Raw genomic sequence first — 27,768 nt, forward strand, 5'->3', positions numbered from 1 at the left:
AGGGAAGATCTTCCCACAACCAGTGTGTCTTCTGGCTCCACATCAGGAGAAAACGGGGCAGTTTCTCCAATCCCGGCCCAGCCCACACAAATGCATATTTCAAACCCACGCTGTGCAGGCACACACCCACCGAAGGTGCTTTTAAAATGCAGTGCCCTGGAGTTGCCTTGCAGCCCACTCAGCCCACTTCCTGTGGCAGCCTGGGCTTGGGTGCCCCCCTCGGGGGCTGGTGCCCCACACAGATGGGAGGGAACACAGAAGGGCAAGCAGAACCTGGCTGGTGACTCTGCCAAGAGCTTTTCCTGGCAATGGCCGAGAGCTGAGGTCACACTGGTTCGGATGAGGTCTGGGGGTCGGGGTGGATAACAGACCTTCCAAAGGAAGCTACCAGAAGGAGGTGGAATACCCAACCCAGGCCCAGGCAGCCCACCTTCTTTTTCTAACAAGCAGCAGGAGGAGGCCTAATACCAGCCTTGACTGTGCACACAGCACCGGGGCACCCAGCGTGAATGCAGGCTAAGAGCCGCTGGGTAATCAGAGCAGTGTGAACACTGCAGAAGGCTTTCTGAGCGGGGCACTCTTTTCCTTTCCTGGAGATGAGAACGTGGGAGAATCAGAGAATTAGCTCAGAGGAGCCAGGCTTGCATGATGAGGCGGGAGAACAGCACAGGCTCCTGTCCTCAGAGATGGCCTGAACCGGAGCTGCCGCCTGGGCTCTCCACTGGCTGCCTTCACAGCTGCGTCCAGCATCCGGCTGCTGAGGACCGACCATGTGCCTGGCCCTCCCACGAGGAGAAAGACAGGAGGCGGGGGAAGGGGAGCAGCTGAGCCACCAAACCACCGGAGTGACCAGGGCAGCAGAGTGACAAGTGTCATGGCTGAGTGTTTGGAGCACTCAGATGGGGTCGGGCCGGCTGGGCTGGTTTGATCAGGGGAGTCTTCCTGGGGGAGGTGGCATCTGAGCTGGGGCCTGAAGGCACAGGGGCACTCGGCCTGACAGGGCAGAAGGGAGGCCAAGCTAGGCTGGGTCTGGAGGGCTGGGCAGGTCTTTCCAGGGCCAGAGGGGAAAAGGAGGGAGGAAGTGTGAGTGGTGGGGGTGGGGAGGCCTGTCCGCACCAGCCCCTGGGCTGCTTCATCCACCACCAGGAGCTGAGCTCAGAGAGCTGGGCTATCTCCTCCCCTGGACCTTGTCCCAGCAGACCCTCCTCGGGCCTGGCCCACCTGCCCGCCTGGTCCTGGCCCAGCTCATTAAGCTGTTTACAACTTGCTGCCCTGACTCCAGAGCCTTGTCTCTGGAGGATGGCCCCCGTCCCTCCCTTGGGATCTCCTCACAGTGCCTGCACATCAACAGATTTCAATTACGAGGCTCCCCAGCACCCTCCTTCCTCAGGCCCTGGGCTTTGTCCCAGCCACACAACAGAGGACATGCCCTGAAAAATAGGTACAGCTGCTCTGCTCTGATGGACTTCATCACCAGTCAGGCAGGAGACCAAATGCCACAGAACAGAGCCAGAGGCGAGGGCCAGACGGCCCCTGGCAGGCCCACTGCCAGGGTGGGATCCCGGACCTGCACACAGACCCTCAGGTCGGAGGGCTGCAAATGTACCCCTTTTTGTCTAGCCTCAGCCTCCCTGGGCAGCTGTTTTACCAAACATGGTGCTCCCCAGACAGCCAGCGTCGGCTGCAGAAGGAGCCCTATGGCACAGTGCCTGCCCACTGCCCAGTCCTCTACCTCCCAGCCTGGTGACCAGGGCCCCAAGGTGTCCACACCCAGCCCAGTCTCCCCTGGCCAGAGCTGGATATGCACCCACTATCACTGGGTTTTCCTTGGATCCTCATAGTCGAGGTCATCCCTCCAGCAAACGCTCCTTGCAGCCCCCGTGTCAGAGGCTCCTCTCTGATCCCCTTGGTCCTTCCTCTCTCCTCCTCCCTCCTGGTCTCCACTTCTCTCGGCTTCCTCTCTTCCTACCCTGGCCCTGACCTCCTCTCCTGTGTTTCGGCTTTTCTTTTTCCCTCCATCTCTCTGCACCCGCACCCCCCTCTGTGCTTTCTCTCAGCAGACTCCAAATGGAAAACATCTGTTCCCTGGAGCTTTGCAACAGTCCTTTTTATTATTTTTTTTTCTGAGGCATCCTGATCTAACCCTGCACCCAGAGCTGGCTCCAGTTTCCTGGTCATTCCTGCCAGTTCTGAGCCCTCTCTGCTGGGAGGAGGGCTTTCCTCAGCTGGTCCTGAGGAGCAGTGTGAAAGAGGGCCCAGAGCCAGGCCTGAGGCCTTGGAGGCACCTCCCCAGGTGAGATGGCTTCCTAGAGGCCCCCACCCCGGAAACCCCACAAAGAAAGGGGGGCCACCCAGGCTAAAAGGGCAGAGCCCTTCCAGGGCAGGAGATAACATTAGACCCTAAAAAGAATCCACCTTGAGCTCCAAGTCGGCGGGGTGGGGGGGAGGTGTCTCCAAAAGTTATCCCTTAAAGGAAATAAGCACTTCCCTATATGGGTGCCCAGAATAAAGGAGAAGGAAGGGTCGGGGAGGGCAGGGGAGGAGAGAGAGAGAAGACCAGCTGAAGGGAGGATGGCTGTGACAGTAACAGAGAATCCAGAGGTCTGAAGGGACTTTTTGGGTTGGCCTGGGACCCAGGGGTGCGTGACGCACTGACTCAGGCCACATGGCGTCAAGGCCCTGTGGGCCTGGGCGCCCGACTTCCTGTCCTGGGAGCTCTCCTCACGAACTCAGGAGGAGGGGTTGACAGAGAGAGGAGAAGAAGGACAAGCAGGAGCGCAGGAAGCGAGGACGCAGGAAGAGGGCATATAAGGCCAGAGGGAGAAGGGAGAGCGGAGGGAGAGAAGGGAAGAAACGAGGAGGAAATGGAAACACGGAAGTCGGGGGAGCCCGTTGGACCAAGGGTCAGACGCAGCTTCTGCCTTGACTGTAAACGCCGCCTTATGGCCCCACCCCAGGTCCCCGGTCTGCCTGGCCAACAGCGGGGGCAGCATCCACTTTCGAGGCCATCTAAAGAGCCAGGGCACCAGCGCCCAGATGGTGTGGATCTGCCATCTGGAAGCTGAGACTCAGGCCAATTTCCCCCCGACACAGGGAATGCCCACAGCTGCCTGCGAGCCCTTGGACCCCCAGGGGACTCCCAGGTCCCCAAGGGGACCTCTCTGCACCCACAGCCCTCTCTAGCATGCTGTTAGCTTCCAGAGACGCGAGCTGCAGTGAGAGGAAGCTGGGTCTTCCTGCCCTTCTGGAAGGCACCTCCCGACACTCATGCTCCTGGAGCACCTATGGGGCTGGGTGATTCTCCCATGTTCACACAAATCCACCGCCAAAGAGGAGACATTTTTGAAACTCACTGAAAGAGGCAACATTTTTGAAACCCATCTCTCAGGCAGAAACCCTCCTGAGGCTTCTCACTTCAGACTGGAATAGGAAGGAGTCTTGAAAGGGGTCGGAGGGGGGCGCGCAGGAGGACAGTTGGGAGACGAGGGATACATTTCCCAACCTACGTGTGGGTTAATGGTGGAACTTACTGCCAAGACAGACTGGGATGCAATTAATCTTGAGCCAAACTGAGGGATTAGCTCATTCCAAAATGATAAAGGGGGTTAGTTTTCTCTTCCTGGAAATCTGGTGCAGCTGGAGGAATCATTAGGCTGGGTGGGTGGGGGTGGTCATGGGGGTTGCTGATGACAATACTTGTAGCTTGGGTCAGGTGGGGGTGTGGAGGCTTAGGGTGATCTGCTCCTGGCAGTCTTTCAAGGGGTGCTCAGCACATGCTTGCTGGTGATGATGACGGCCAAGGGAGGGGAGGGCCTCATGCAGTGAGGAGTCTCCAGAATCCTCCCACGCTCAGAATGAAAGACCTAGGATACCTTCTTGCTTCCCTTTTTGCCTATGGCAGCTACCCACCAGTCTCTCCTCCTTTCTTCTATAATGACAGATCCCCTGATTTTTGGTGGGACACATGTATACCCAGAATAATGGCACCTCTCAGAGTCCTTTGCAGGTAGCTGTGGTCATGTGACTAAGTTCTGGCCAGTGGATCATGAGGGGAAGTGATGTGTGCGGATTCTAGGATGTGTTCTTCTAGGTACGGAGTGTGCCCTTCTCCTGCCCTTCCTAGTTATGCCTTGGAATGTGAATGTGGTGGAGAGCCACCTTGGATCACAAGGGCAAGAGTGACATTGCATTAAAAGCAAAGCCAACAAAATGGAAGGAATCTGGGTCCCCGGACCAGGAGAGCAGAGCTGTCATCCTAGTCAAGACTGCCATCTCTGAATTGTTACACAAGGAAAGAGAAGTGTTTACCTTATAGAAGCCACTGCTATTCTGCATGGGTCACACACCCCAAGCTTGTCTCCTAATGCCACACAGCCTAACCCTCACGTTGCACCACAATTCAAGCATCCAGATTTTGTTCTCAGAGTTCTCCATGGGCCAAATATCTAGGATAATGTCCAGAGAAGAAAGGCTAATGTGCAAATTATTGAAGGATGTTGCTTATACCAAAATTCCCAAGTCTAATTATAGGCTTCAGGAAGGCCTTTAACCTTACTTGGAGTTACCAGAACATACTACCACCCTAGCAGAAAGCAGCATTTCTCAGAGATGCAAGCAGCCTTGTAAAATGCAGAAACGGCTGTTATGTGCTAAGATGAGTCAACAAGACAGACCATTAACACAAAAGGCCTTGGGAGTTCCAAAGCAGGTAGCATGCACCTCCCAAATCCGACCACTCATCAGTGCACTGCCAAAATATTCCTTGAAGCTGGTGAAACCCCTGGGGAGGGTGAAGCTTTCTACCCCAGGCCCCTGTGGGGGTGGGGCCCCAGTATGCCCATCGGGAGCTCTTAAGAGCGCCACGTCTTAGAAGATGACAGGGCATCTTTGCCTCAGAGGAAGCCTAGCTTGTTATCCCTTTGGATTTTTCAAAGTTCTTCCTACTTCAGTTGCAACAAGTGACACCGGAGCACAGCCCCTGCATCCCTAGCATCCCAAGGGAGCCTGATATGCTAACTGGGGCAATATCTGCATTATTAACATGCTTCCCGGTCTAGTCTTTTTATGAATCCTTGTCCAACTTTTTCCCCCAGATTTAGATCCTGTGGAGGGGAGAGTGGGGGCGTCCTGCATACTAATGTGTCCATATGTGGAAGCTACCAGTGGGGAACTGTAGATCCTTAATCAACAAGCACATTCTAACTCTGACTTGCAGAATCCGCAGGTCCCAGGAGGGGAGTATCTCCTTTGCCTCTTCTCTCTCTCTCTCCTCGGGGGTTATCAACACTGCCTGGGGTGGGGGTTGGGGGGGGAGGGGCGACAGGAGGGTAATCAGTACCAGGTGAGGAGCTTCATGCCTGGGTCAAGGGGTCATGTTGGATTCCACTCACTCTACCACCTTCCTTTTCCTTTTGCTGCTGCTGCTACCATTTTATCTCATTCAGGCACATCCCCCGGTTTGGTTCTCTCTTCCTCCATTCTAATCCCCCTCTCACGCCCACTCCAGTATTCGTGCCTGGAGAATCCTATGGACAGAGGAGCCTGGCGGGCTACAGTCCATAGGGTCGCAAATTAAACTTTGCCAAGCACCTACTATGTATGTGCTAACTGCTTGACACACACTAGCTCATTTCAGATCAGGACAGTAAATGAGCTGTGGGACTCGGAACCTCCTGCCTTCTCAACACTAACAGACCCTCCAACTCTAGGGTGGCAGTGGTGCCCACGAGCTATCAAGAGAGATCATAACCTGAATGGCGATCCTTGAGTTCCTAGCCCTCTACTTGCAATGAACTCGGCCACCAGGTCTTGCTTTCTTGGGGCCAGCACACCTCACTTCTGCTCTAGCTCTCCCAAGAGTTCTTGGGGGTTTGAGTCCTAACGGGTTTTCTTCAAGACACAGCTTTCCCACCTGGGCTGCCAGGGCAGACCCACAGGAGCCAGAGGGGGCCCGGGTGGGAGCACTCACCAGCCTGGAGCCAGATCTGTTCCAGCGTGGTCCACAGCTGCATGGGGCCCTGCTTCAGGACCGAGCTGGGCACGGTCAGCTCCGACATGGCCTCCTCCAGCCGCGAGGCAGCAATGGATGATGCCCGCCGAGAGCCTGTAGAGCAAGATAGGAAAGGCTGAGCTGCAGGCCTGGTGACAGTGGCCGCATAGCCCTGCAGGAGTGGCAGGGCATGCAGAGTCACAGCAGGGTGGCCCGGCCCTGCAGCCGCAGAACAGTGCATAGACCCACTAGCAGGGGCCCATCTAATACCCTCACCCATCCAAGAGAGAGGGGGTGTGTTTCTGAGGGGCAATGAGGCAGTAAGCCCACTTCCAGGAGTCAGTCCCTAAGGAAGGACACCGTGAATGTCGGCAGTGGTGGGCATTCTACCACTGCCCAGGATACTGAAGACAGAAATGATCTCGATGTCCACCAGTGGGGACTGATTAAAAATGAGTGAGAGTATAATCATACTGGACAATGCAGTCATTAAAATAACAATGCATAACTATGGGTATTGATGCAGAAAGATGGTGACGTTATGCAGTTTGGTAAAAAAGCAGCAGACTGTGAAAGAGGAGGATCAGTTTTACGAGAAACAAAATACAGGAATGTTTCCGAAAGTCTGAAAGGCCACTTATTAAGGTTTGAGTGGTGAAATGATGGATGACTTTTCCTTTCTCCCTTTTATATTTTTACTTTCTGTTTTCACAAGTGCCTATTATTTCTTTACAGAAAAGTACCCTGGAGGAGGGCATGGCAACCCACTCCACTATTCTTGCCTGGAGAAGCCCATGGACAGAGGAGCTTGGTGGGATACAGTCCATAGGGTCGCAAAGAGTCGGACACAACTGAAGCGACTTAGCACACACGCATGGTGGAATGGTGGATGAATTGTCCTTTCTCCTTTTTATGCTTTCACTTTCTTTCACAAGTGCCTATTATTTCTTTATAGAAAAGTCCCATTGGAGGTTGGGCTGTCAAGGATTCTTGGGTAGCAGCTTGGGCCAGACCATGTGCCCTCTGGAGAACTTCTCCCCGTGGCAGTCCTGAGTAACACTGGGTCCCTGTTCAGGATATACAAGCTGTTGACATTTACCGTTTATGTGCAGGTAAAATGTAAGCACTTTTTTTTCTCTCTCTCTCTCTGAGGCAGTAAAGGCTCCAATAAACTCAGGAGACCTTGGGGCAAACCACAGATGACTTCAGTTTATAAGGCAAGTGTTCATAGAGTCCTAATAACTTTGTCCAGAGTTCTTCCCTCTCTAATTGCAAAGGCGCTACACTCCCCGGCACCATTGCCTCCTTGGAGTCAGCAGCTCTACGTCTAGCCCATCGCTCCTCAGCTCAAATCAGGTGCTGGGTGTGGCTTTGGGAATCAGCTTCATCTCTTGACAACAAAGGCGCAAGGTGGTTCACGGCCACAGAAGTGGACAAGATGAGCAATGACACCAAATACAACTCCCTCACGCTTTCATTCCCGTGACTAATTTTGCTTGTGTTTTTGAGGAAGGTATTCGCTTTAATCAGGTCCTGGGTTAAAACATGTTAAGTCTGCAGATTCCAAACTGGTTTGAATTTCACAAGCCATGGATGTCAGGATGAATTTTTCCAGGAAACTACAGTCAGATTTAAGCTGAAACAGAAGCTCAGCCCTTCCTTTCTACTTGACTTGATCTGTTGAGGACATTATCATGGCGGACCTTGGCCTTGAGCGTTTTTTTAAAAACAAAACAAAACATTTATTTCTTTGGCCGTGCAGGATCTTCGTTGTGGGAACTCTTAGTTGCGGCATGTGGGATCTGGTTCCCTGGCCAGGGATTGAACCCAGGCCCCTGCATTGGGAGCGTGGAGCTTAGCCACTGGACCACCAGGGAAGTCCTCTTGGCCTTGAGCTTCAGCCTGAGGGGAGACGGCCTCTGTGCTCCACAGCCATCTCTCCACCCCAGTCTTCCCCACTCCCACACAGAGGATGGGGTCTCTCTCTTGCCTACGCCATCTGCCTACTTCCTGCCCCTGGACCAGCAGCTGTCTTGCCACGCTGGGCCCTAAAGAGGCCCGAGGGCAGTTCCTTAGCACAGGACCTTGGGCAGCAGCCAGCCAGAGGCAGGATGGATTCCACCAGGCTGGGCAGATGCTCAGGCTGGGATGGGGAGCCGTGGGCTCATGTGGACAGCTGCCCACGGGGCACGTTCTTACCAGAGTCTGCATCATGGGCATCGGGCAGAGTCAAGTGCATGCCACTCTGTTTCTTCAGCGTGAGGCCCTCGCCGAGGCTGCCATCCTTTTCCAGGCCCCTGGAAGGCAAGGGGGCGCCAGGCCCCAGTGAGCTGGAGGGCTAGCAGGGAGAATGAGGGGAGCCTTACACCAGGTAGGCTCTGGGGCTGAGAGTTCAGACCTGAGAGCGGAACTAAAGATCACTGGGAAGGATGGAGATGAGCAGCAGGCCAGATCACAGCTCAGGCTCAGGATTCTAGAATCTGGTTCATCCCAGAGCTGAACTGACAAGCTATTTCTCCTGATGGCCTCCTGCCTGCTCCCTCCTTACTCCTGATCGCCTCCTGCCCGCTCCCTTCCTCGTCCACAGGTTGTGCGCCTGCAAGGCCATCAGCCTCCACACTAGTCCCTACCGTGACCACATTTTGTTTCCAGAGCTACATGCTTACTCATGCTGGTGCCACCAAGGCCGTTCCTTCGGTTCTTGAGATCCACCCAACCACTCACCGCCTTTAGAACCCAGTCCAAGGTCCCCGTCTCCCTCTAGCTGCTCATGTGCCCTTCAGCTACTTTCCCTCCCTGCTCTCTGTCACCAAGGATCCCAGCGCACTCGGGCGCGCGCGCGCGCACACACACACACACACACACGCATGGACGCACACACACGCACGCGCGCACACACACACACACACACATGCACACACACGCGCTGAGGAGGAGAAACCCTCCCGTCCGTCTAATCCCTCTTCTACCTTTTGTGTCCTCTAGGTGTCCAGCAGAGAGCCAGGTACAGAGCAGGCGCCGTGAACTGGCTTCCATGGAAAGTCTGGGTTTTGCGGACCAGCCCGCCCCTCAGCCCGCCCTCCAGGCACAGAAGGCCCAGAAGCCACTCCCTGCCTCAGGGTCCCTTACCCTGGACTGCCAGAGTGGCCCTGGAGGAGGCGGAGGGGGCCCTTCGGGGGCAGATAAACAGTGTGGCCGTCTTATCACACGTCCCCCAGTTCCCCAGGTCCCTGCAGCTCCCACACAGCTAGGGAGGCTCCTCTAAAGAGTGGGGTGTGGGGGAGCCACCAGTTCAGAAAGGTTATGCCCATCTTCGGGCACACACAGCCCCCGACAGCACCCTGTGGGTGCTGTCGCCTTAACCTGCTGACTGCGGAGTCTCAGAGGACTGAGGCCGAAAGGGCAGGAGAAGAGGAAGCGGGCCCAGAGGCCTCCTCCCTTCAGAGTGGACCCACAAGGAACACCAGGGCATCCTTCCATCTTAATGCCGGTTCACACTGAGCTCAGGCCTCTGGGTGCACAGCCATCTTTGTGGGCATTAGAGGAAACCATCCACAAAAACACAGTGGGAAAGGGCTGGCTCCCACCTGGCATGCCCACCTCTCATTCTGGGGAGGCACACCAGGGTGAAAGAGCCAGAGACCCTGGGGGAAAGCTGGGGGCTGCCCCTCCTTAGCTGTGTGACCCTTGGCAAAGCTACTTAACCTTTCTAGATCTTACTTCTCTTTTCTTGAAATGGTTACTGTGTAGAGTTAATGAGCATGAGAATGTCAACACCACAAGGCTGCTGTGAGGATTGAATGAGGATGCGGACTGGGGCCCCTCCCATGCCACGCAGAGACACAGCTGCTGCTCCCAAGGGGGCTATCCCAGGGGCTCCAGAAACGGCTCAGCTCAGGGACCTCTTGCCGCCTGGTCCTAGGCCCCTACCCTGAAGAACCTGACAGCCGGACAAGAGGAGAAAGTTCACACTAAGCATTTAACAAAGACCTGGATGGAGAGTGTTGCACTGGGACACCAGAGGCCAGGCACGGGGGGCTCCCCAAGGGGCCGTGTGGGCCGGGCCAGGCAGAGCAGAGGAAGAAGGCCAAGGTGCAGAATGGGAGGCGGGGCTGGCAGGGCGGCGTGGCCCAGACCTTCAGGCTGTGGATTCTGGCCTTGATCCTGGACTGCCCCAGCCCAGGTGTGACATGTTTTTGCTCTGTGGCTTCAGGTTCAGAAAGAACACACCCTATCCTTGGGAAAGCCAGGAGGGGACTGGATTTGACTCTCTGCTCCTAACAGTTTGCCTCCAACTAGCTGGCCAGGCTGAGCCTTGCTCTACCCTGAGTGGGTGGGGGGTCCCCCAGAGGTAAGGGTGAAGGTGGTAGCTTGAAAAGACCCCAAGGCAAATCTGACAGCTCTGCTGCTCCTGGAGGGGAGCCACAAGCTAAGCCCTGCACATGCAGACAAGGCTGCAGCTCAGAGGGGCCCCACCACCATCGCCTAGATGAGCAGGCAGCCAGCCATCCGGCTGAGAGGCGCACTCTGCCAGCTCTGGGGCACTTCTTCTCTGCAAGTGGAGCCAGGCCATGCACCCGCCTGCCTGTCACAGCTGGTGAGTGGCAGGACGAGGGATATCCAAAGGCGGGCCCCCCACACACCAGAGTTTGGCCCTTTCTCCACAGCACCCAGCGGCCAGGTGGTTCCCCATTTCCTTTCTGAAAAGTCCCTCACTCCAGAGCTGCCTGCTGGCAGCTTCCACCCACTGCCCTGCTCTGCCCTGGAATCTTCCAGGCCCAAAGCCTGCAAAGAGAGGGCTGATCCTACCCTGCCCAAGGATTTTATTCGGTCAGATTATCCTGGGGCCTCCTCTGTGAATTCCAACTTTAGACACATTGCTTTGGGGATTGTAAGAGGTTGCTAGGCTCCCAGAGTCCCAGTGAAAGGACAAGTGCCCACCAGAGTGGGGTCCCCTGAGGCGGTGGGGAGATGACATAGCCAGACAAAGAGAGTAGATCAGAAACGAAGCCAATTTCTGCTTGGGCTGCACAAGCTGAGCCCAGGTGTCTTGACAGGTTTCAGCAGAGACGTTCTGCAGATTCAGGCTGGATAAGAGTGCCCTGCTCTGGTCAAGGAGAATCTCAGAGCTGGGGACTGGAGCAGGAGATGAGATGTGTGGAGATGGTAGGTGAGTGGGGGGCCCTTCCGGAACTCAGCTTCCTCCTCCTCCTCCTCCTCTCCCAGCTTCCAGATGGAACCAGGAAAGAAGTGACAAGCTCCACAGGCTGGGGTTCAGGAGACACAGGTTTAAGCCCAACCACTACCACTCATAGGACAGTGGCTCAGATACGTTATATAAGGTCTCTGGGTCTCAGGTTAAGAACCCTGGGGTGAGGATAAACTATGACAGTGGATAAGATAAAACCAGCTGATGGGGGAGGTGCTTAATAATGATTTATCTTCCTCCTTACCCCCTTGAACTTTAGTTTCCTAGAGAGCCTTTTTCTGTCCTTCACAGAGGATTGTCAAAAGATTAAAATTAGGGCAGGCTGTAAAAGGCCCCAGGAGAAGTAAGTCCCATGCCCTCATTCAAACATCCTCACCACCCTCTCACCAATCAGGCATCATGCCACTCAGCTGTGGACTGTTGCCCTGGCAGCCACCACCTCCCACCTCCGTCTGGAAGGACCCGCCGCTCACCCCAGCTGGGAGAAGCTGTACAGGGTCTGCCACAGCCGCAGCATCTGTCTACAGGTCACCAGGGCTTCCTCTGGGCCTTTCAGGATCTGCTCCAGCTTCACCTTGGTGAACATCAGGCTGTGGGAGGGAGAAGAGCAGTGAGAACACCTGAGGGGGCCCCTTCCCCTGGCTTTCCTCCCAGGGTGGAACCCCAGGGGATTCTGCCCCACCAGCCCACCTCCCCAGCACTCAGGAGGCAGAGTGCCCACACGCACGGTGGCCTTGGCCGTATCCCTGGATCACGTGCTCTCTCTCTGCCTAGCTCCCCATCCTCTCTGCCAAAGCACAGAGCACTCCTCTGCATTCGTCAGCATCCCTATGGCTTATCCCAACCATGGTCCACCCCGCCCACCTCTCAAGCACTGCCTGCCGTGGTAGCGGTCACCCCCCACACCCTCAGCTCTGCAGCGTCCTCCTCACCAAACACATGGCTATCTTTTTACTTACACGCTCTCCAGGCCTTATATCAGAGACGGACCCAGAAGGAAACTGACTCAAGGAATGAGGCTAAGCAAGGAGCGGGTGAAAAGGTCACAAAAGGGCAGGGTTCTGCTTTCCCTCCTCACCAGCATGCAACAGGTGCTTGAATGCAAACTGTATCCTGACCCTGAACACCTGAGGATGATCAGGTTTTCCTTTATCTTCACTGAATACCCTAAAGTCGCCAGTTCTCCTCATATATTCAATAAGATGAAAGTGACACGAAGTCTTATTCAGTCACCGTTTAGGAACAACAGAATCTCTTTCAACGCCCCCAAACCTGAAGTCCTCTAGGGTAAGAACAGGGGAGAACAGTGGGGATGTGGTCCTGAGAGAGGCTGGGAAGAGGGAAAGGGCTGGTCCCACCGGAAGGCAGGTCCACAGCAGGGGCGGGCAGCTGCCCTGCTCTGCCCAAGAGAACAGCAGAGACCATCGGAGCACTGGCTCAGCATGGCCAGGGTGGTGCCAAGTGCCCAGCCTTTCGTTGTTGGGGAGTCCAGGGTCCTGATGAGGGCCAAGGCAGTGGCTATTTACCAACATGTATGGAAACGCTGCAGTCTTTTCACCATGGGTACTGCCAGCCACACTGACGCACACCAGCTGCCTGGCAGCCTGTGGAGAACTTGGCTGAGCCACTGAGGCCCAAACAAGGCTGTGACTCCTGGTTCTCCTCAGGTGGTGAGCGGTGAGCCTCCTTCATTCAGAAAACTGCTTCTGGGCAAATCCGTGGTCTCAGTACCCTGGTGGGAGGTGCTGGGGACACTGGTCCTGCCACCCCCAGTCCCTTTTTCCAGATTCTTGAAAGGTCCAACACTCCACAAGTATTAGGAGCCTCTGCTTTAGGAACATGAAGACACAATCTTGGACTTCCAGGTGACAATTAGTGCTAAAAATGACAAACTGCTCACAGAAGCCAGGGCTGGTGTTTTGGGTCAGACTCAGAACAAGGAAAGGCACAGATGAAGGGGGTCTTGCTGGGACTGGTGTTTGATGAAAAGGAACGTGGGGTAGGATGTGGCTGAGAGTTGGGGGAAGGAGGAGAACCGTGCTGGGCTGTGGCTAGAACAGGTGTTGGTGCAAGTGAAAGCTCTCCAGGGGGCAGGGATACCCAGAACAGCAGAGTCCCCACGGCAGGGTGACTGGGAGCTGGTTCCCCAGACAGTCCCTTGGGCAGCCCAGTCCTGCAGCACTCCTGCTCCCAGATCTCCCCAGACTGGCCTTCTCTGCAGCATGCCCCTCCCCACCAGGGCCCGTCCCCCTCCTGCTCGCTGGCTGTGTCCCTGAGAGCCGGCAGGGGTCCGTGGGGTGGATCCAACCACACCATGTGCCCGGAACAGAAGTGGCCGAAAGCTGAGCTGGTGTTACAGTGACTTCTACCAACAGAGGCTCTTCTCCTCACGGCTGCTGACATTCCATTAGCATGAGCGACCCAGAGTGGAATTTCTCAACCCAACCACATCCTTTCTGGGCTGGGGCAAGCGCTCTGACAGCCCTCCTCTGGCTGGATCCCTCAGTCCCAGATCCCTGGAGGCCCAGGTTAGCTCCCGAGACTTCCCTGGTCTCACTTCCCACCAGGACCATCTTCCTTGCCCTGCGCCAACCATGACGTCAGTCAGAACGCCTCTGTGTGCCACCTTCCATCCCTGCCACTGCTACCCGTGACCCTGGGCACCTGTGTGGTGCTCACAGGGTATCAGTGGCACCCTGGACCACAGGGCAGGCTCCCCGGCTCATCCATGCTTTGTTTCACGTTGTCGCCCCTGCCAAGGCTCCCCCTTCCCCTGACACGTGGCCAGCTCCTAAGCAGGTGTCACCCTCTGACCTGTGTGTCCCCATGGGGGCCTCACCCCCAGGGTGGGCACATGGGCATCCACACACAGTGGGCACCGCCAAACACTCTTCATCTGCTAACAGGGATCAGCACACCACCCCATTCCTCGCCACTCTTCTAGGACAACCAACTACTGGTCCTGCTGGAGCAAAGGACTCTCTTTCCCTCCCGTCTGCCAGGGTGGGTGGCCCAGTTTTTCAAGCAGTGGTACAAGGAGGCTGGCAGGGCCCTAGCGTGCCACTATGGATGGTGGGGCCACAGCCTCGTCAGGACGCTATGCTTCCTGGGTGGAGCCGTGGGGAGGCTGCTGGCAGTTGGGGCTGGGAAGAGAGGGGGCAAGCCCTGGCTCCCCACTCCCTTCAACCAGCCCAGCCCCCAGCATACCTGTTTTATACACTGAATGAGTCTAACATGTCATCTGAAGAAACGATTCTGAGACTTAAAAAAAAAACACAGTTTTAATCCAAAGTTCTAGTCCTCCCCCAAGAAGTGTGATTACCCCTGCCCTTCTCTGCTTAGGACAACCTTCAGTTAGCATTTAAATCACTCTCTCTCATTTATACGTGTGTGTGTGTACACGTTTTCTTTTTTTCCACATAGGCTTATGCTTTTAACAGTGAAGAAACACTCACATCAAGCATTTACAATCTCAGATACTCTAGGGAACACTCAGCAGCCAGCCCTACGTAGAGATGGTAAAACTACCATCTATCTTGTCCTGGGTCTTGCTGTGCGTCCCCGCCTGGGTGACGAATGCCTGCAGGGCAAGACCCTGCCTCCCTCCACGTCAGCATCCTCCTCGCTTCCCTGGTGCCTGGCACAGAGCTGAGCACACGGTGTCTGTTCAGCTTAATACTATGAGGATGCGTGTGTGTTGTTACAACCCTCCAGCCGCTTTCTGGGTCTCATGGTCCACGGTAAATCGGAGCCGACTTCTGAAGGCACCGATTCCCGCTGCTGGCTCCCAGCTAGGAGGCAGGTGGGGAATCTGCTCGCGGATGCCTCAGAACTGCAGCAAGGGCTGGACTCATGCAGCCAACAGGCAGAGTGCCAGCCGATTCCATTTTAAGCTGTCCAGAGGCAAAATGTCCCAGGGCCTGGGGAGAATGGGGAGCTCGGGACGTGACACAAAGGCATCTGGCGCCACGTGACGGGGGTCTTCATCCCAGAGAAGGGTCCCCCAGGCAGAGCCAAGAGTACAACAGAGAGGAGTCTCTGAGGCAGGAAGGCTGGGGCACTGGAACCCAGCAGCCCTCCAACGCCCTGACATTAGCCATTCCAGGAACGGCTCCACTGCTGTCCCGACCCTGCCCTGTGACGTCGCCCAGTGCACAGACACTGGCCCAGCAGTGAGAAACCCGAGCCAAAGTCCCAGCTTTGCACTGCCACCCAGCTGGCATGTCCCAGGTTCCAAACCTGTGACACAGGAGTGAAGTCTCTTGTCCCATCTGCCCCAGAGACTCCTGCTGGATGAACTGTGATGACCCAGAAGAAGCAGCTGAGGAGCCCACAGCTGCACTAACTCCTCAAGCGCGGGCCTGCCCAAGGCTCTGGGGATCCTTTTATACTTGCAGGTCTGAAAGGCCCCGAAAATCAGCGTCCAGGCCAGGTGCCTCCGAAGGCTCTCAGAAAGCCCCAGACCTTCACAGCTTGTTCAGCAAGGCAGGTGGGATGAAAGATGGGCATAAGAAAGGAAACGGATGAGAGGGGCTGGACAGAGCCACACCAATCCAGACTGAGTGAAACCACCTCGGCTGTGACCCCCACTTCCTGCAAGCCCTTTCCTGTTTTTTAAGATGTAGAATAAACAGTGAGGTCTTTTAAGGCCGAATGCCTTCGCCACGCCGCCACGGCGTCTGAAGGCAGATGTGAAAGTGAGTGTGCTCTCTGGGGAAGGCGAAGGCGCAAGGGGCAGTGTAGACACCACCGCAGGGGTGAAGCTGCCAGGGCTGCAGGAGACCAGCGTAGCTGCGGCCCACCCTCTAAGCACTCACATCCTTCCTGACGACCACCAGGGTCGTGGCAGTCCCTGCTGGCCCCCTTCCGGGTCACCTGCACACGTCAGCACCTGGGGTCAAAGACAGGTACTCATCGGACCTAAACAGAGCCAGTCCCTGTTGAACCATGACCAGTCTCGGCCCTGCAGGGTCAGTCTGTCTGTCTGCATCTGGGCCAGCCCTCCTCCAGTGGGGGAAGACAGAGACCAGTGAGGTCAGCATCTCTGGGTGTCGCCACAGGTCACGGCCTCTGTAAGTCTTTCTGGTCGCTCTGGCCAGGGGCTGATGATGGAGGTTCCCAGGGGAAAGCATGGGTGGGCCTAGCACCCGCCTCTCTTCCCAGGCCCTCTGCCTGGCCTGCACTCCTGGGCCAGGATCAGCCTTCTAATTATTTGTCAAGAGGATCAAGACTTGGAGCCATTCCCACCTGAGGCCAAGACAAATCATTTCTTTCCACTGCTATGAAGAGGAGCTATCTTAGAGTGGTCCTGCTTAGAACTTGGTGAGCATGAGCCTTTCCAAAAACTTTTCTTAGAAACAAAACATTATCTTGTAAATGGGGGATATTTTTGTGACAACGGCTCTGGCTAAGCCAACAAGCACTGTCCTGGGGTCAGAGTTCATCCTGTCCATTCCCCCACCCAGGGTCTCCAGTCATCTTCCTCTGCGTTCCCTCCCTGCTGCTCACCCCAGCACCCCACCCGCAGTGGCAGAACTGAGCTGGCTGCAGGGAAGGACATGGGCTGTGTGGGCAGCAAGCACAACAGGTCCCCATTTTTACTTCCATGTTCCTTGAAAGAAGTTCCCTGTAAAATATACTCAGCATAGGCAGTAAGAAAGACTTGGGCATGGTAACTGCTGTGTACCTGAGGGAGCCGCCTCTGACTTACTGCCCAGCAAATAGGAGGACGTCGTACTGAAGCATGGCCTCTGGCCTCAGACAATGTGGGTCCATTGCTAGGCCCTGCTGCTTCCAAGCAGGTGCCTTGGCCTCTCTGAGCTTAACCGGCTGTTGGTAAAACAAGGGCGGTAACAGCATCATCACAGAGGGCTGCTGGCGGGACTACAGGCAACAGAAACCGTGAAGGCAGCCGGCTCCGCTGCATGGCGACTCCTCAAGAAAGGTCAGCCGTCATCCTGAGACCCCCTCCATCATTACTGGTCTTTCCTACCAGGCTCCGTGCTCCAGCAGGGACCACATCTTTCTCATCTTCATATGCCCAGTGCCTCATCTAACGTCACTCAACAAATCATTGTTGGATAACAGAAGAAAGTTGAGTCACGAGGACTCACTGAGGCCTGGAAGGGGAGGGGGATGGACAGGATGACCAGCCAAGCTGCAGAGCAGCCTGCGGAAACTCTCCCCTCTTCCCGGTCCCGCTGCCCACGTGTGTCTCCCTGGCCCCGGCCTCTGGCTTCTGGCCCTCATGGGAGTCCTCTGTGATGGGGGAGGGTGGTGGCAGGTATGGGAAAGGCACGAAAGGGGGTATTATCTCTTTAAAGGACAGTAATTAGTAATTCCAGCTGATGGCCATGTTACGTTGTTTTAATGAAGAGTTCTATTTTTATAGAAAACACATAATCGAGTGGAAAAAGCAGGCCATTCTCTGAGTCACCACAGCCACACCTCTGGAAAGTCTTAACTCCTCAGCCAGGAGGTCAGAGCCTGCGCACAGCGTGGGCTTCGGTGGGAAGTGGGTCTCTTCCCAGAAAACGGGGCCTGAGTCTGACGACCCAAGTTCAAATCCCAGCTTCCCTTCCTCTAGCCCTGTGACCCCCGGCCAGTCATTTCAGCTCCTCCGAGCTTCAGTTTCATATCTGTAAAATGGGACAACAGTATCACTAACCCCCTCGGGTCTATTAGGAGCAACAAGGCACACGCAAGGCCTCGCCCTTCCTAAAGCGTTCATCGACGCGTGCCCTTCCTCACTGCTTACCCAGCCCTGGTTATGCACAGCCGCTTACGCATGCCCTCTCTGCCTCTGTTTCCTACCTGGAAAACAGGAGTTAACAACAGTTTCTACACCTCCCAGGTTGTGAGGAAATTGAGTGAATGCGTGGGAAGTGCTCAGAGCAATGCCTGGCACACAGTCAAGCACTGGGTGTGTTGCTATTTTATTATTATTGAAGTGCTTGGGGTCCAAGCATAGCAGGGTTGTTCAGCTAATCAGCTGGCTGGGGTTCTAGTCCCTGCTTTGCCACTCATCAGCTATCTGACCTGGAGAGACCGGCTAACTCTCCAGTTAGTTTCTTTAGAGTAGGAGGGTAAGACCGAAAACGCAACAAATCAAACCAAGACAATGACAGAACAGGGTAAGGGGGTGTGAGCGCACTCTGAGGGCTGCAAGAAGCCAACATCCCCATGCGCTCCCTGCCTCCCTCCCTTTCCTCCATCCTTCCAAAAGAACAAACAAAACAACCCCTTCAGTCTGCCCTTCAGGAGGCCTACGTATGTGCTGGATGCCCAGCTGTCAGTTCCCGGCAGGGAGGAAGAGGAGCCAGAAGACAGGCCATCATCTGTCCTCTGTCCCCAGGGTGCTTCCACATGCTCAGGGAAGCTCGAGCAACACAGCCAAGGCAATTAGGAAAGGAAGCAGAAGGGAGTCAGATACTCAGTGAGTGGGTCAGCTCTGAGTGCAGGAGCTACAAGGCCAAGTGGAGCCCGAGGGGAGTCCCTGAGGCTGGGCAGAATCTGGAAGCACGGCGAGGGAACGGAGGGCAGCCCCTGGGGCTGGGCCAGCAGGGGCAGGATCGAAGGCCTGGAGGTGGGGCTCCACGGCCCCACTCCCAGCCCTGGATCAGGGCAGGGGGAACGAGAGGAGCGGCCACTCCCTCACCTCCACTGGGACTGTGATCGTCTGGCTCTCACCCTGGCCATGGCAGTGCTGAAGGACACAGGCCTCAGGGTCCTCTAAACGCCCTGCCTCTGGGAGAGACTCCACCAGAGCAATTAACTGATTCAGCTCACACACTTGCTCTTCAGGACATTATTTCAAAGCTCTAACAGACCTCCCTGAAAGCGAGAGGGACACTTACGGTAACTTTTCTCGGCCCTAAAAACCAGTCATTTTTCCTTGGTTCTGGAGAATTACATTGACTCATGTTCCTTAATCTTTTATGGTTCACACTGATCCTCTTCCTCAGGGGTCCCCCACCTCCAAGATCTAATAACTGATGCTCTGAGGTGACGCTAATATAATAATAGAAATAAAGTGCACAATAAATGTAATGTGCTCGCATCATCCTGAAACCATCCCCCCACGACAACACAATCTGTATAAAAAGTGTCTTCCACGAAACTAGTCCCTGGTGCAAAAAAGGCTGGAGACAGCCACTCTACCTCTTAATGAGTTCATTGTCAATATGATCTGACTTTGAAGCTTTCAGAACCTTTAAAATCAACAGCCCCACAAGCTTTCACCTCCAGGAGCAAGCACCTCTGTTTCAAAAGTTCTGCCCCACCCGCGGAACAGCCGCCTCCACCCACGGCACCGGAGGCCTAACCTGAGCTGACTGACGGCTGAGCGGCTGGGCCTTCAGGCCTGGCTTCCCTCAGCTCTGGGGGAGCAGTTCCAATTACCTTCAGGCGACGCCCCCAAAGGCACATTCTCGATCATGAAAGATATGAACGAAAACCACACAGAAGCCATTCCATAACCACTCTGGGGTGGAAGAACTTCCAGAAGGATCGTTAACTGGAACAAAAGTTGGCTCCCAGCTCAATATAAGAAACCAAGACGCAAACACCTTGGTCTGTAATTGCTGCCCAGTGAGATGATCTGGGGACCTGAAGACTACCCACTGCAGAGGGCAGCCCTACTTCATGGGTATCAGTGTGCCTCCTGGGTCCTCTCCCACCTGCAGAGGCCGGGCCACTCCGGCTCGAAAACCAAGGGCCCAGCCACAGCACCCGCCTCCAGCAAATGTTGACAGCAGTGAGACTCAGGAAGCAAAGAGCTAAAAACTACTTTAAAACAAAGAATTCCTTCTGGAAAAATCTGTTTTCCTTCCTTCCTTCCTTTCTTCTTCCCCAAACAAAATAACAGAGATCATTCTAGCTGGAGTGTGAGCAGAGGACTGCAGGGAGACGGAAGACTCGGTGGCTGCATGTCACATGCAGTGAGGTCCTAGGAGGCTCCCCAGAGCCACCAGCGCAGGGAAATGCTGAATGTCAGACTGGCTGAGCCGAAGAGGAACTGACCTTTGGGGAAGAGCAAGCCGGTGCCAGCGATTACGCCTGGCTTAACACTTCCCTCCACCACATGGCCTTGCAAGTTCACCCCAAGGCTGCTGTCTTCATCGGGGCCTGTGGCAGCCAAGAATGTTTAATGAACCTGGCGAAGTGATAAACTATGTTTGTGCTCATACCTTTGATTCCAGCCCCTCACTGGCGTGCTGGTATTTTAGGCATCCTTTTGATCCACTCCAAGTCCCTAATAAGAATCACCCAATAAACACAGTGGGTTTAAGTCAAAGACATTAACGGAAGCCCCAGGACTCTGATCCCTTCCGCTTGGTGGAATACACAACTCAAAGTTTATCACATGCCACCTGCGACAAAGGTGAGGCAGGCCAGGTGGAGATCAGAAGGGTGCCCTTGAGGCCTACGTTGGCCGTAACGGGATTCAGTCACGGTCTGGTCCCAGCTAACGCCTAGTTATCAGCTCAAACATTTTCCAAAACAGCCCCGGTTTCCTGGGGGAAATGCTGTGACTGGTTCCATTTGTTTACAAGTGGCAAGCCGAGCTCTGGCTTGTTGAGAGAGCCATATAGCTCCTGCTCTGGGGAAAGCTCCCTAGGGCTCCAGACAACCTTTCCCCTAGGACCTTCCAAGGCCCACAGGACCTGGGCTGGGCAGAAACTTAAGAGGGATGGTAAGAGGGGAGGGGAAGGGCAAACCCAGTTTGCTCCTCTCCTGCCAGCCCAATAGCCTGGGCTTTCAAAACCGGTCTGGCAGGCTGCCAGGCCTGGGGTGGGAGCAACGACTGACAGGCTGGTTATTGGAAAGCTCCCATCATTAGCCCAGGAATGTTGTTTGGTTACTATGGCGACCTTCCCTACAAGCAGCCTGACTAAAGCGCAAGGAATCTGTTACCTAAAACCAGCACCCTGTGGAGCCCATGGCTTCTGGAACAAGCTTATCAGCAGCCTGTTCCCTTGACTCTCCTAGCTGAGCCTCCCAAGCCCAGGAAGGGAGAAGAAAACAGCTAAGACATCTCTGAGCTTGCTATGGGGAAACTCACGAATTCCAAGGCCCAGCCTGGCTTGGAACCCAGGTCCAAATAGGGAGCCTGCTGCCCCCTTGAGGCCCCCTGCAGACTGGCCAGGGGCAGCCTGGCCAGCACATGTGTCCAGGGCTTAGTGGAAAGCCCTCAGCATTTCAGGAAGCAGCTCGGGTGTCTGGTTCTCGTCACGCCAGGTTCACGCTGTCCCTGCAGGGCCGTCAGACACTGCCTCATCACGTTTCTGCCTTTCTAAACTCAAGCTCCATTAACTAAAGGTCACCCCACAGCACGGAAATAAAGATCCCCTTTGCTATGTTTTCTAATCCCTGAATTTGAAGTCAGCTCCACAAAGGCTAGGATTTTCTCCAGGAGTCTTGAGTCCTGGAAATGGTGACCTCCTGGTGGCCGCTAGGGAGCCGGGAACACGTCTTCTCAGCTTCCACTGACCCTCATGTGCAGGACGCCCTCCCCTGGCCCACTACGTGCGCTGCCCTCCTTGAGCCCCCCGTCACAGCCTTATGCTGTGGACCATTTCCCCTTCCCCCTCTGCTGCCCTTGAACACGGCGGTAAACTGACTGTGAGATCTTCTCTTGTTTGAATCTCACAATAGACCCTGGAAGCAGAGGGAGGCAGGAGAGATGTCAGTCTTTCAGCAGCTGAGGAGGAGGGGACATGGGAAGGAGGAGCAAGCTGCTGGAGGGAGCATAGCTAAGTGGCAGCCAGGGACCTGCTGCGGCTCCCACGTGGGGACAAGCCAAGAGGAAAGGGTCCATCCCACTCCCCAGCATCCCCGTGTGCCAGCCCTCCACCACCCGACACGCACCTGCCAGCCTCTCCTTCACTTTGCACAAAGGAAGAGCAAGGTCTCAGCCATTGGAACCGGCAAGGCGCCGGGTGGCACCCAGACCTGGTGCCTTTGAGTGCCCACAGGACAGACCTTGTTGATAATGCTGAGGTCAGGGCATCTACCCCATCACTGGGGGCAGATTTTTTTGTTTGGCTGCACTGAGATTTATTGGATTAGGGGTTTAATTAACTGCTGTGGCAACAGCTGGAGCCACACACAGCTTGTTCCCAATGAAGGGAGCAGCTGGAAGAGCAGGCTACAGTTTCAGCTGAAGGGCAGTGACACTCTCCAGTGATCCCTGACCATAATGGGCACAATGACATTTCCTGCTAGTCCATGGGTCTCATCCGTGGGGAAAAGCACTGAATTATTTGCAAAGACCCACGGTCACACCCTAGGTCACTCCACAGTGCTGTGGTAGGTGGCTATTCCCCCCTCATACCCCACTGTCCCTCCCTCCTCACACCCCCCTCCCTTTTTTTTTTGGCTTAAGACAACAGAAATATACTGTCTCACAGTTCCGGAAGCCAGAAGCCCCTTATATTTTATTCAGTTAGTTTTGTAGCCTTTTAGGGCTGGCCCAGTTCAAAGGGGAGCTCCCCATGGTCACGAATGTGAGGGGCACACGGTGGCTCAGAGATAAGAACCTCCTCTCTCCGTGGATGGGCAGGTTCACAGAAGCACCACGGGGGATGGGACGCTCTGGGCCCCCAACGCTCCACAGCAGGCTTCTCTGTGGTGACAGAGGAACACAAGAACCCCAACTGTGCTCTGGGAATGGGACCTCCTCGGGCTGGAACGCCAGAGGTGTCTCCCCGTGCTTCCAGCCCGAGAGGGCCTGAGGCCCCTGCAGTGGCCCTGCAGTGTTTGGATAGAGGGGCTCTGCTCCCAGGGCAGAGGCTGCCCCAGGCTGAAGGCTCCTGCCTGCAGAAGCGGGGACCCAGCTGACACTGAGCAGCAGCCACCATACACGCTGACCACCAGCACAATCTCCACCCAGGGCTCCCCGCTTTTTTGGCTTCTGTTCTCCCGATGCAGGCACACAGGCGCAAATGTCACCGCTTGGGTCCAGGTATTCTTGGGGGCCCAGAAGGCCACCCACGGGACTCAGGGGGAAGTCACCAACCTCACAGCAAGGCCCCACCCCTGGCCCCACCTCTCCAAGACACTTTGAGTGACTGAAGCATTTCCTGGGGAAAGAGTCCGCACCTGAGTGAGGTGAGAGGAAAGAAGGGGGTGGTGGAAGTACACTTGGAGGACCAGAAAGAGACGGTTCCGCACTCAGCCCTAGAACCAGGCACAGGTGGTGGGGGCGGGCAGGAGACGCCTTCCAGGGCGTGAAACAAGACAGGCGAGGTGGGCTTCTGCCTCACACACGGGAAGTGTCAAGCCAACTTCAAAAAGTGGTGCTGGCCTCGCCACATCAGGCCAGGGAGGGGATTCTGCCAGCACAGAGCATCCAGCCCAGGGGTTAGGAGGAGACACGCGCAGTCAGATGGGCGACACTGGCATGAGAAGCTCCTGCACGGGATCGGGGGCCCAAGGGAGCAGTGTGTGCAGCCCCTTCTGCGGCTTCCACGGGACAGCCCTGCGCCCATCTGCTCGGTCGCCATCTGTTAATATATGGAAGATTTCACTCGGATAAAGGACAACGTCTGACGCCTGGCCCAGCCTCTGGTTTCTTCTGTGACACACACTGACCCAGGGGCTGGATAAGGACTCTAACCCGTTTACTGTTCTAACCCTTCCGCAGAAGCCTAACTGACAATAAAACACACAGAGGCACGCCCGTACACACGCATACGCACACACACGGCTGGCAGCAGGCCACGGGTCTGACCCTGCCAGATAGTCTTGAGCTTGGGAAAAAGCCAGGTTAACTGGTACCAGAAGAGGAAGACCTTTGTCCTTCCTGTATTTTTATAAAAGTAAAAAATAAACTTCTAAACAGTAGGTCTTGGTGTACTGTATTTGGGATTAGGTAACTACACCTTGTCCACACACGGTTCTATCTACGTGGTGCATGCCCTAGGCGACTTGCCTTTTAACGTGAACTAATTTCAATTTTAATAATCTCTCAAATATAGAAGGGAGGCCAAGAGCCAGGGCTGTCTTGTGAACACAAAGGACAGGCTATGTGGAGCTGGCCTTGCACCATCTCGGCTCACACCTGACCAGGGGCAGCTGGGACTACCTGGGCTCTGCTGACCCTAGTCCAGACTAACACCCCCACCCCGCCGTTCTGGCCCAGGTGGGTCCCAGCTGCCCCTGGTCAGGTGTGAGCTGAGATGGTGCAAGGCCAGCTCCACATAGCCGGTCCTTTGTGTTCATAAGACTTGGTGAGGACGAAGCCACTCCCAGCAAAGTCCACAGGCAAAGCCACCGTGGCATCTTCTGAAGGAGGCCCAAGGCACAGGAAAGCCCGAGCCCCTGGCGCAAGGGTCAGTCCTGCCTCTGCTGGACTATAGGTAAACAGACAAGTGCTTGGGCTCTCCACGTGGAGGGACTCTCCCTGGGCCGGGGTGCCTGCAGCTCCTCTCGATCACTGATCTCAGCTGTGGCACCCACCAATTTCCCTAATTCTTTGCGGAACTGTTTTCACTGCCAGCGTGAGTCACCTCTCAGGGCACCAGGACCACACTCCTTTCTGCTGTCTAAAGACAACTGCCTTTGGCTGGTTCCAAAGGGTTCTCTTTCAAACCCTGAGCACAGTGGGAGTGGGGGTGCTCAGGGCCCTTCAATCTGGGATCAGGGGATTCAGAGAAACAGGGTTTATTAGCACCCTATGTTACCTGTCTCAGGGAAGGAGGGCAGAAATCAAAAGATGACCTCCCCCTCATTTCCTCCCAAGGGGCAACGCACCCTCCTGCCTCAGCTAGTCAGTGAGGCTCTTGTTCCCCAGGGCCCTGGTTGGATGGCAGCAGGTCCCCTGTGTATAGGTGGGGGCAAGAGGGTCTAGTCCTGCCCCACCCACCACCACTGGGGCCACGTATAGCGTGAACCCTGCTCCCTAGAGACAGGCATCTGGGTGATGTGGCAAGCAGGAGCTGTGGAGGAGTCGAGGATAGAGGGAGAGGCCAGGACCACTCTGTGGGGATATAAATCTTCGCCCCGACGGCCTGTGGCCTTCTTGGAGGTAGGGGCCAGCTCACATGGCCTCTATCAGCCCAGCCACTGTTAGAAACCATCCTTGGCTGGCTATGCCAGGGTTAGGGTTAAGTCACACAAGTTAGTGTCCCCATGATGCTCAAATGTACAGTGCAGGGCGGGATGGAAGCAGCTCGGACATGTTATCTTAGAGCACAGTCTCCTTGGTGGTCCACACAGCCCCCCGTGGAGCCTGCAGTTACCATCAAGAGCTTCCTCCTCCACACACGGTGCCTCCTGGCACCAAACAAAACGCCAGAGCCAGGCTCCGAGCCCACAGGTCCTCGGCCCGCCTCGACTCCCAGTGTGTGCCCGACCAGCCCCAGCCCAGAGCATCCACATGGAACTCACTTGAAGTTCTCAGGGTACTCCGTGATGGCCATGTTGATAACGTCCAGGGCGTGCTGGTAGTGTTTCTGGGCGGAGAAGAGGAGCGCCAGCAGATGGAGGGCATTGGCGTCGTCCTTGCACACTTTCAGAGCCTCCTGCAGCTGCTCCATGGCGCTGGAGATCTGCCGGAGAAAACTGCCGGCTTAGCGACCTTCCCCAAGGCCCAGCCTGCTCCCCGGACTCGGGGGCCAGGTGCCAGCCCACGAGGCGCAGCAGACCCAAGTGAGACCGCAGGCACTGTGGGGCAGGCAAGGGCTCTGATGAGGAAACACCCGTGAACACCATGGCAAGAAGAGTCTGCTGTTCCATGTCAGTGCTGTCTCACAGAAGAGAGAAAAGAGGGGCAGGTCCACAATGGATCATGAAGGACTGGTCGGGAAGCCCCAGCCAAACTGGAGGAGGGGGACTGTGAGAGGCCACCCAGACCACTGGCTACAGATCTCTCCTCTGAACTGAACCCGTTCTCGCAGTGACTGGGGCTGACAGACACATGCTGCCTCCTACTCAGGGACTCAGTGGCAACAGCTTAGGCCTGGGGTCAGACAGAATGTGAATTCCAACTCTGCCACTTCCCAGCTGGTGCCGGGGCAGAGGACTTGGCCTCTCTGAGCCGCAGTTCTTACGCTACAAAATGAGGATAACAGTCCTACCTACGACACTGGCTGAGGGCGAGACAACATAGGAAAAACATCCTGCTGGGCACAGAACACGTCTGAAAATGCGAATTTCCCTCTTCAAGCCCCCAAAGCCCAGGCAGCTAATGAACAGGTTAAGAGCCTTCCTTCCAGTCCAAAGAGACATGTTTGCTCAGGGGCTCAGGCTTAGCAGTTGTCAGCTATTCGAGACACTATCCACACCAGGACCTCATCCTCCCAGGAACGTCAGAGTCATTTTCCAAAATCTTGCTCTTGACCAAACCTCAGACCTACATCTCCAATGCTCCTGGAGGGGTCTACAGTACACAGGTCAGCTGGGGGCTCTGGGCCCTGGCGTGCCTGACCCCTGCCTGGTCTTCACCTGGTCTCTGCACTACTGCCAGGCCCAGAGTTCTCCCATGGGGACTTCCTTCTGTGGAAAGGTCACGGAAAGTAAAGGAGGAAGCTGAGGTCAGTGTGACTGCTGGCTCAGCTTGCCCATGCCCCCCACCCCAAGGCTGCTCCAGCAGCATGATCCTGGGCTGGGTGTCCAAACCCGCAGCCCTCACTGTCTGAGCAGCCAGACATGTTTTGGGCAGGATGGCGCAGAGGGCCTCAGAGACCCAGGTAGGCAGGACTAGCTTAGAGTCCATTCAGAGACCCTCAACCCCCTGAGGTTACCAAGATCTGGGGGCCCCAAGGACACGGGGTACCAGGCTCCACTGGCCTGGCCCAGCCATCTCTCCCAGAGGACAGACACCATTCATCAGAGGTGACTGAATAATGAAAGATACTAAAAAATGCATCACGGAAGGTTCATCAGGAACTGGACTGGCAAGGAAAGTACTGGTTCTCCAACTGAGGGCTAAAAATAAACTGGTCTCGGATATCTTTGTGTCCACGCTCCAGGGAGCACCAGAGTGGACTGATGTTTCTGGAGACAGTGGTGGACAGCGCCTGCTCTAGGACCTGGGAGTCGGAAACCGGGGGCAAGTGCCATGGGGGGCTGGAAGGATGGCTCCTTGAAGAGAAGACCAGGGGCCAGAAGTTGACACCGACCCGTAAAAGCAACCACCAGGCTGGTGGACAAGGCTCCAACTGCCTGCTTCCAAGTGGGACAGGGGAACAGGATACTTAGAGCCACACGGGGCTGCTTTAACTAGGTCAGAGTGGGCTCTGAAGCTGAACCGTGCAGGCACAGCCAGCTCCCAGCTCCTGAGCTCAGCAGAGCCACAGCGCCTCAGGTGTCAGATGGGGCCAACGGCACCCTCCTCATCAGCTGCACCCGTGGAAAGACAGCAGCACTCGTCAGCCGGGCTGCCCATCCCCCGACCGCGAGCAGCCACCACCCAGAGGGCTCTGCGGACTCCTCTCTGCCAGGCTAGAGCCCAGCCCCAGTCCAGCAGGCTTGTCTGCAGTCCCTGAGTGGCCCAGTGTCCACACTCACCAGAGCAAGGCCACCGAGAGGCCCTGCTTCACACAGGGCGCCAGCCTGAGGGGCCCCT

At 55.8% G+C, this 27,768-nt stretch overlaps 1 protein-coding gene across 1 annotated transcript in view; it reads right to left on the bottom strand.

Annotated features, from left to right (window-relative positions):
• TTC7A (tetratricopeptide repeat domain 7A) overlaps positions 1–27,768 on the bottom strand; it is a 114,569-nt gene that overhangs the window by 12,422 nt on the left and 74,379 nt on the right. Inside the window, exons 15-18 of the mRNA XM_068986889.1 lie at positions 25,590–25,750; positions 11,672–11,788; positions 8,189–8,286; positions 5,969–6,103 (exon numbers count right to left, since the gene is read on the bottom strand). Coding sequence (XP_068842990.1) covers positions 5,969–6,103; positions 8,189–8,286; positions 11,672–11,788; positions 25,590–25,750 — 511 coding nt within the window. The remainder of the gene's footprint in view (positions 1–5,968; positions 6,104–8,188; positions 8,287–11,671; positions 11,789–25,589; positions 25,751–27,768) is intronic.

Source organism: Capricornis sumatraensis, chromosome 1, assembly GCF_032405125.1.
Source record: "Capricornis sumatraensis isolate serow.1 chromosome 1, serow.2, whole genome shotgun sequence".
Taxonomy (NCBI): Eukaryota; Metazoa; Chordata; class Mammalia; order Artiodactyla; family Bovidae; genus Capricornis; species Capricornis sumatraensis.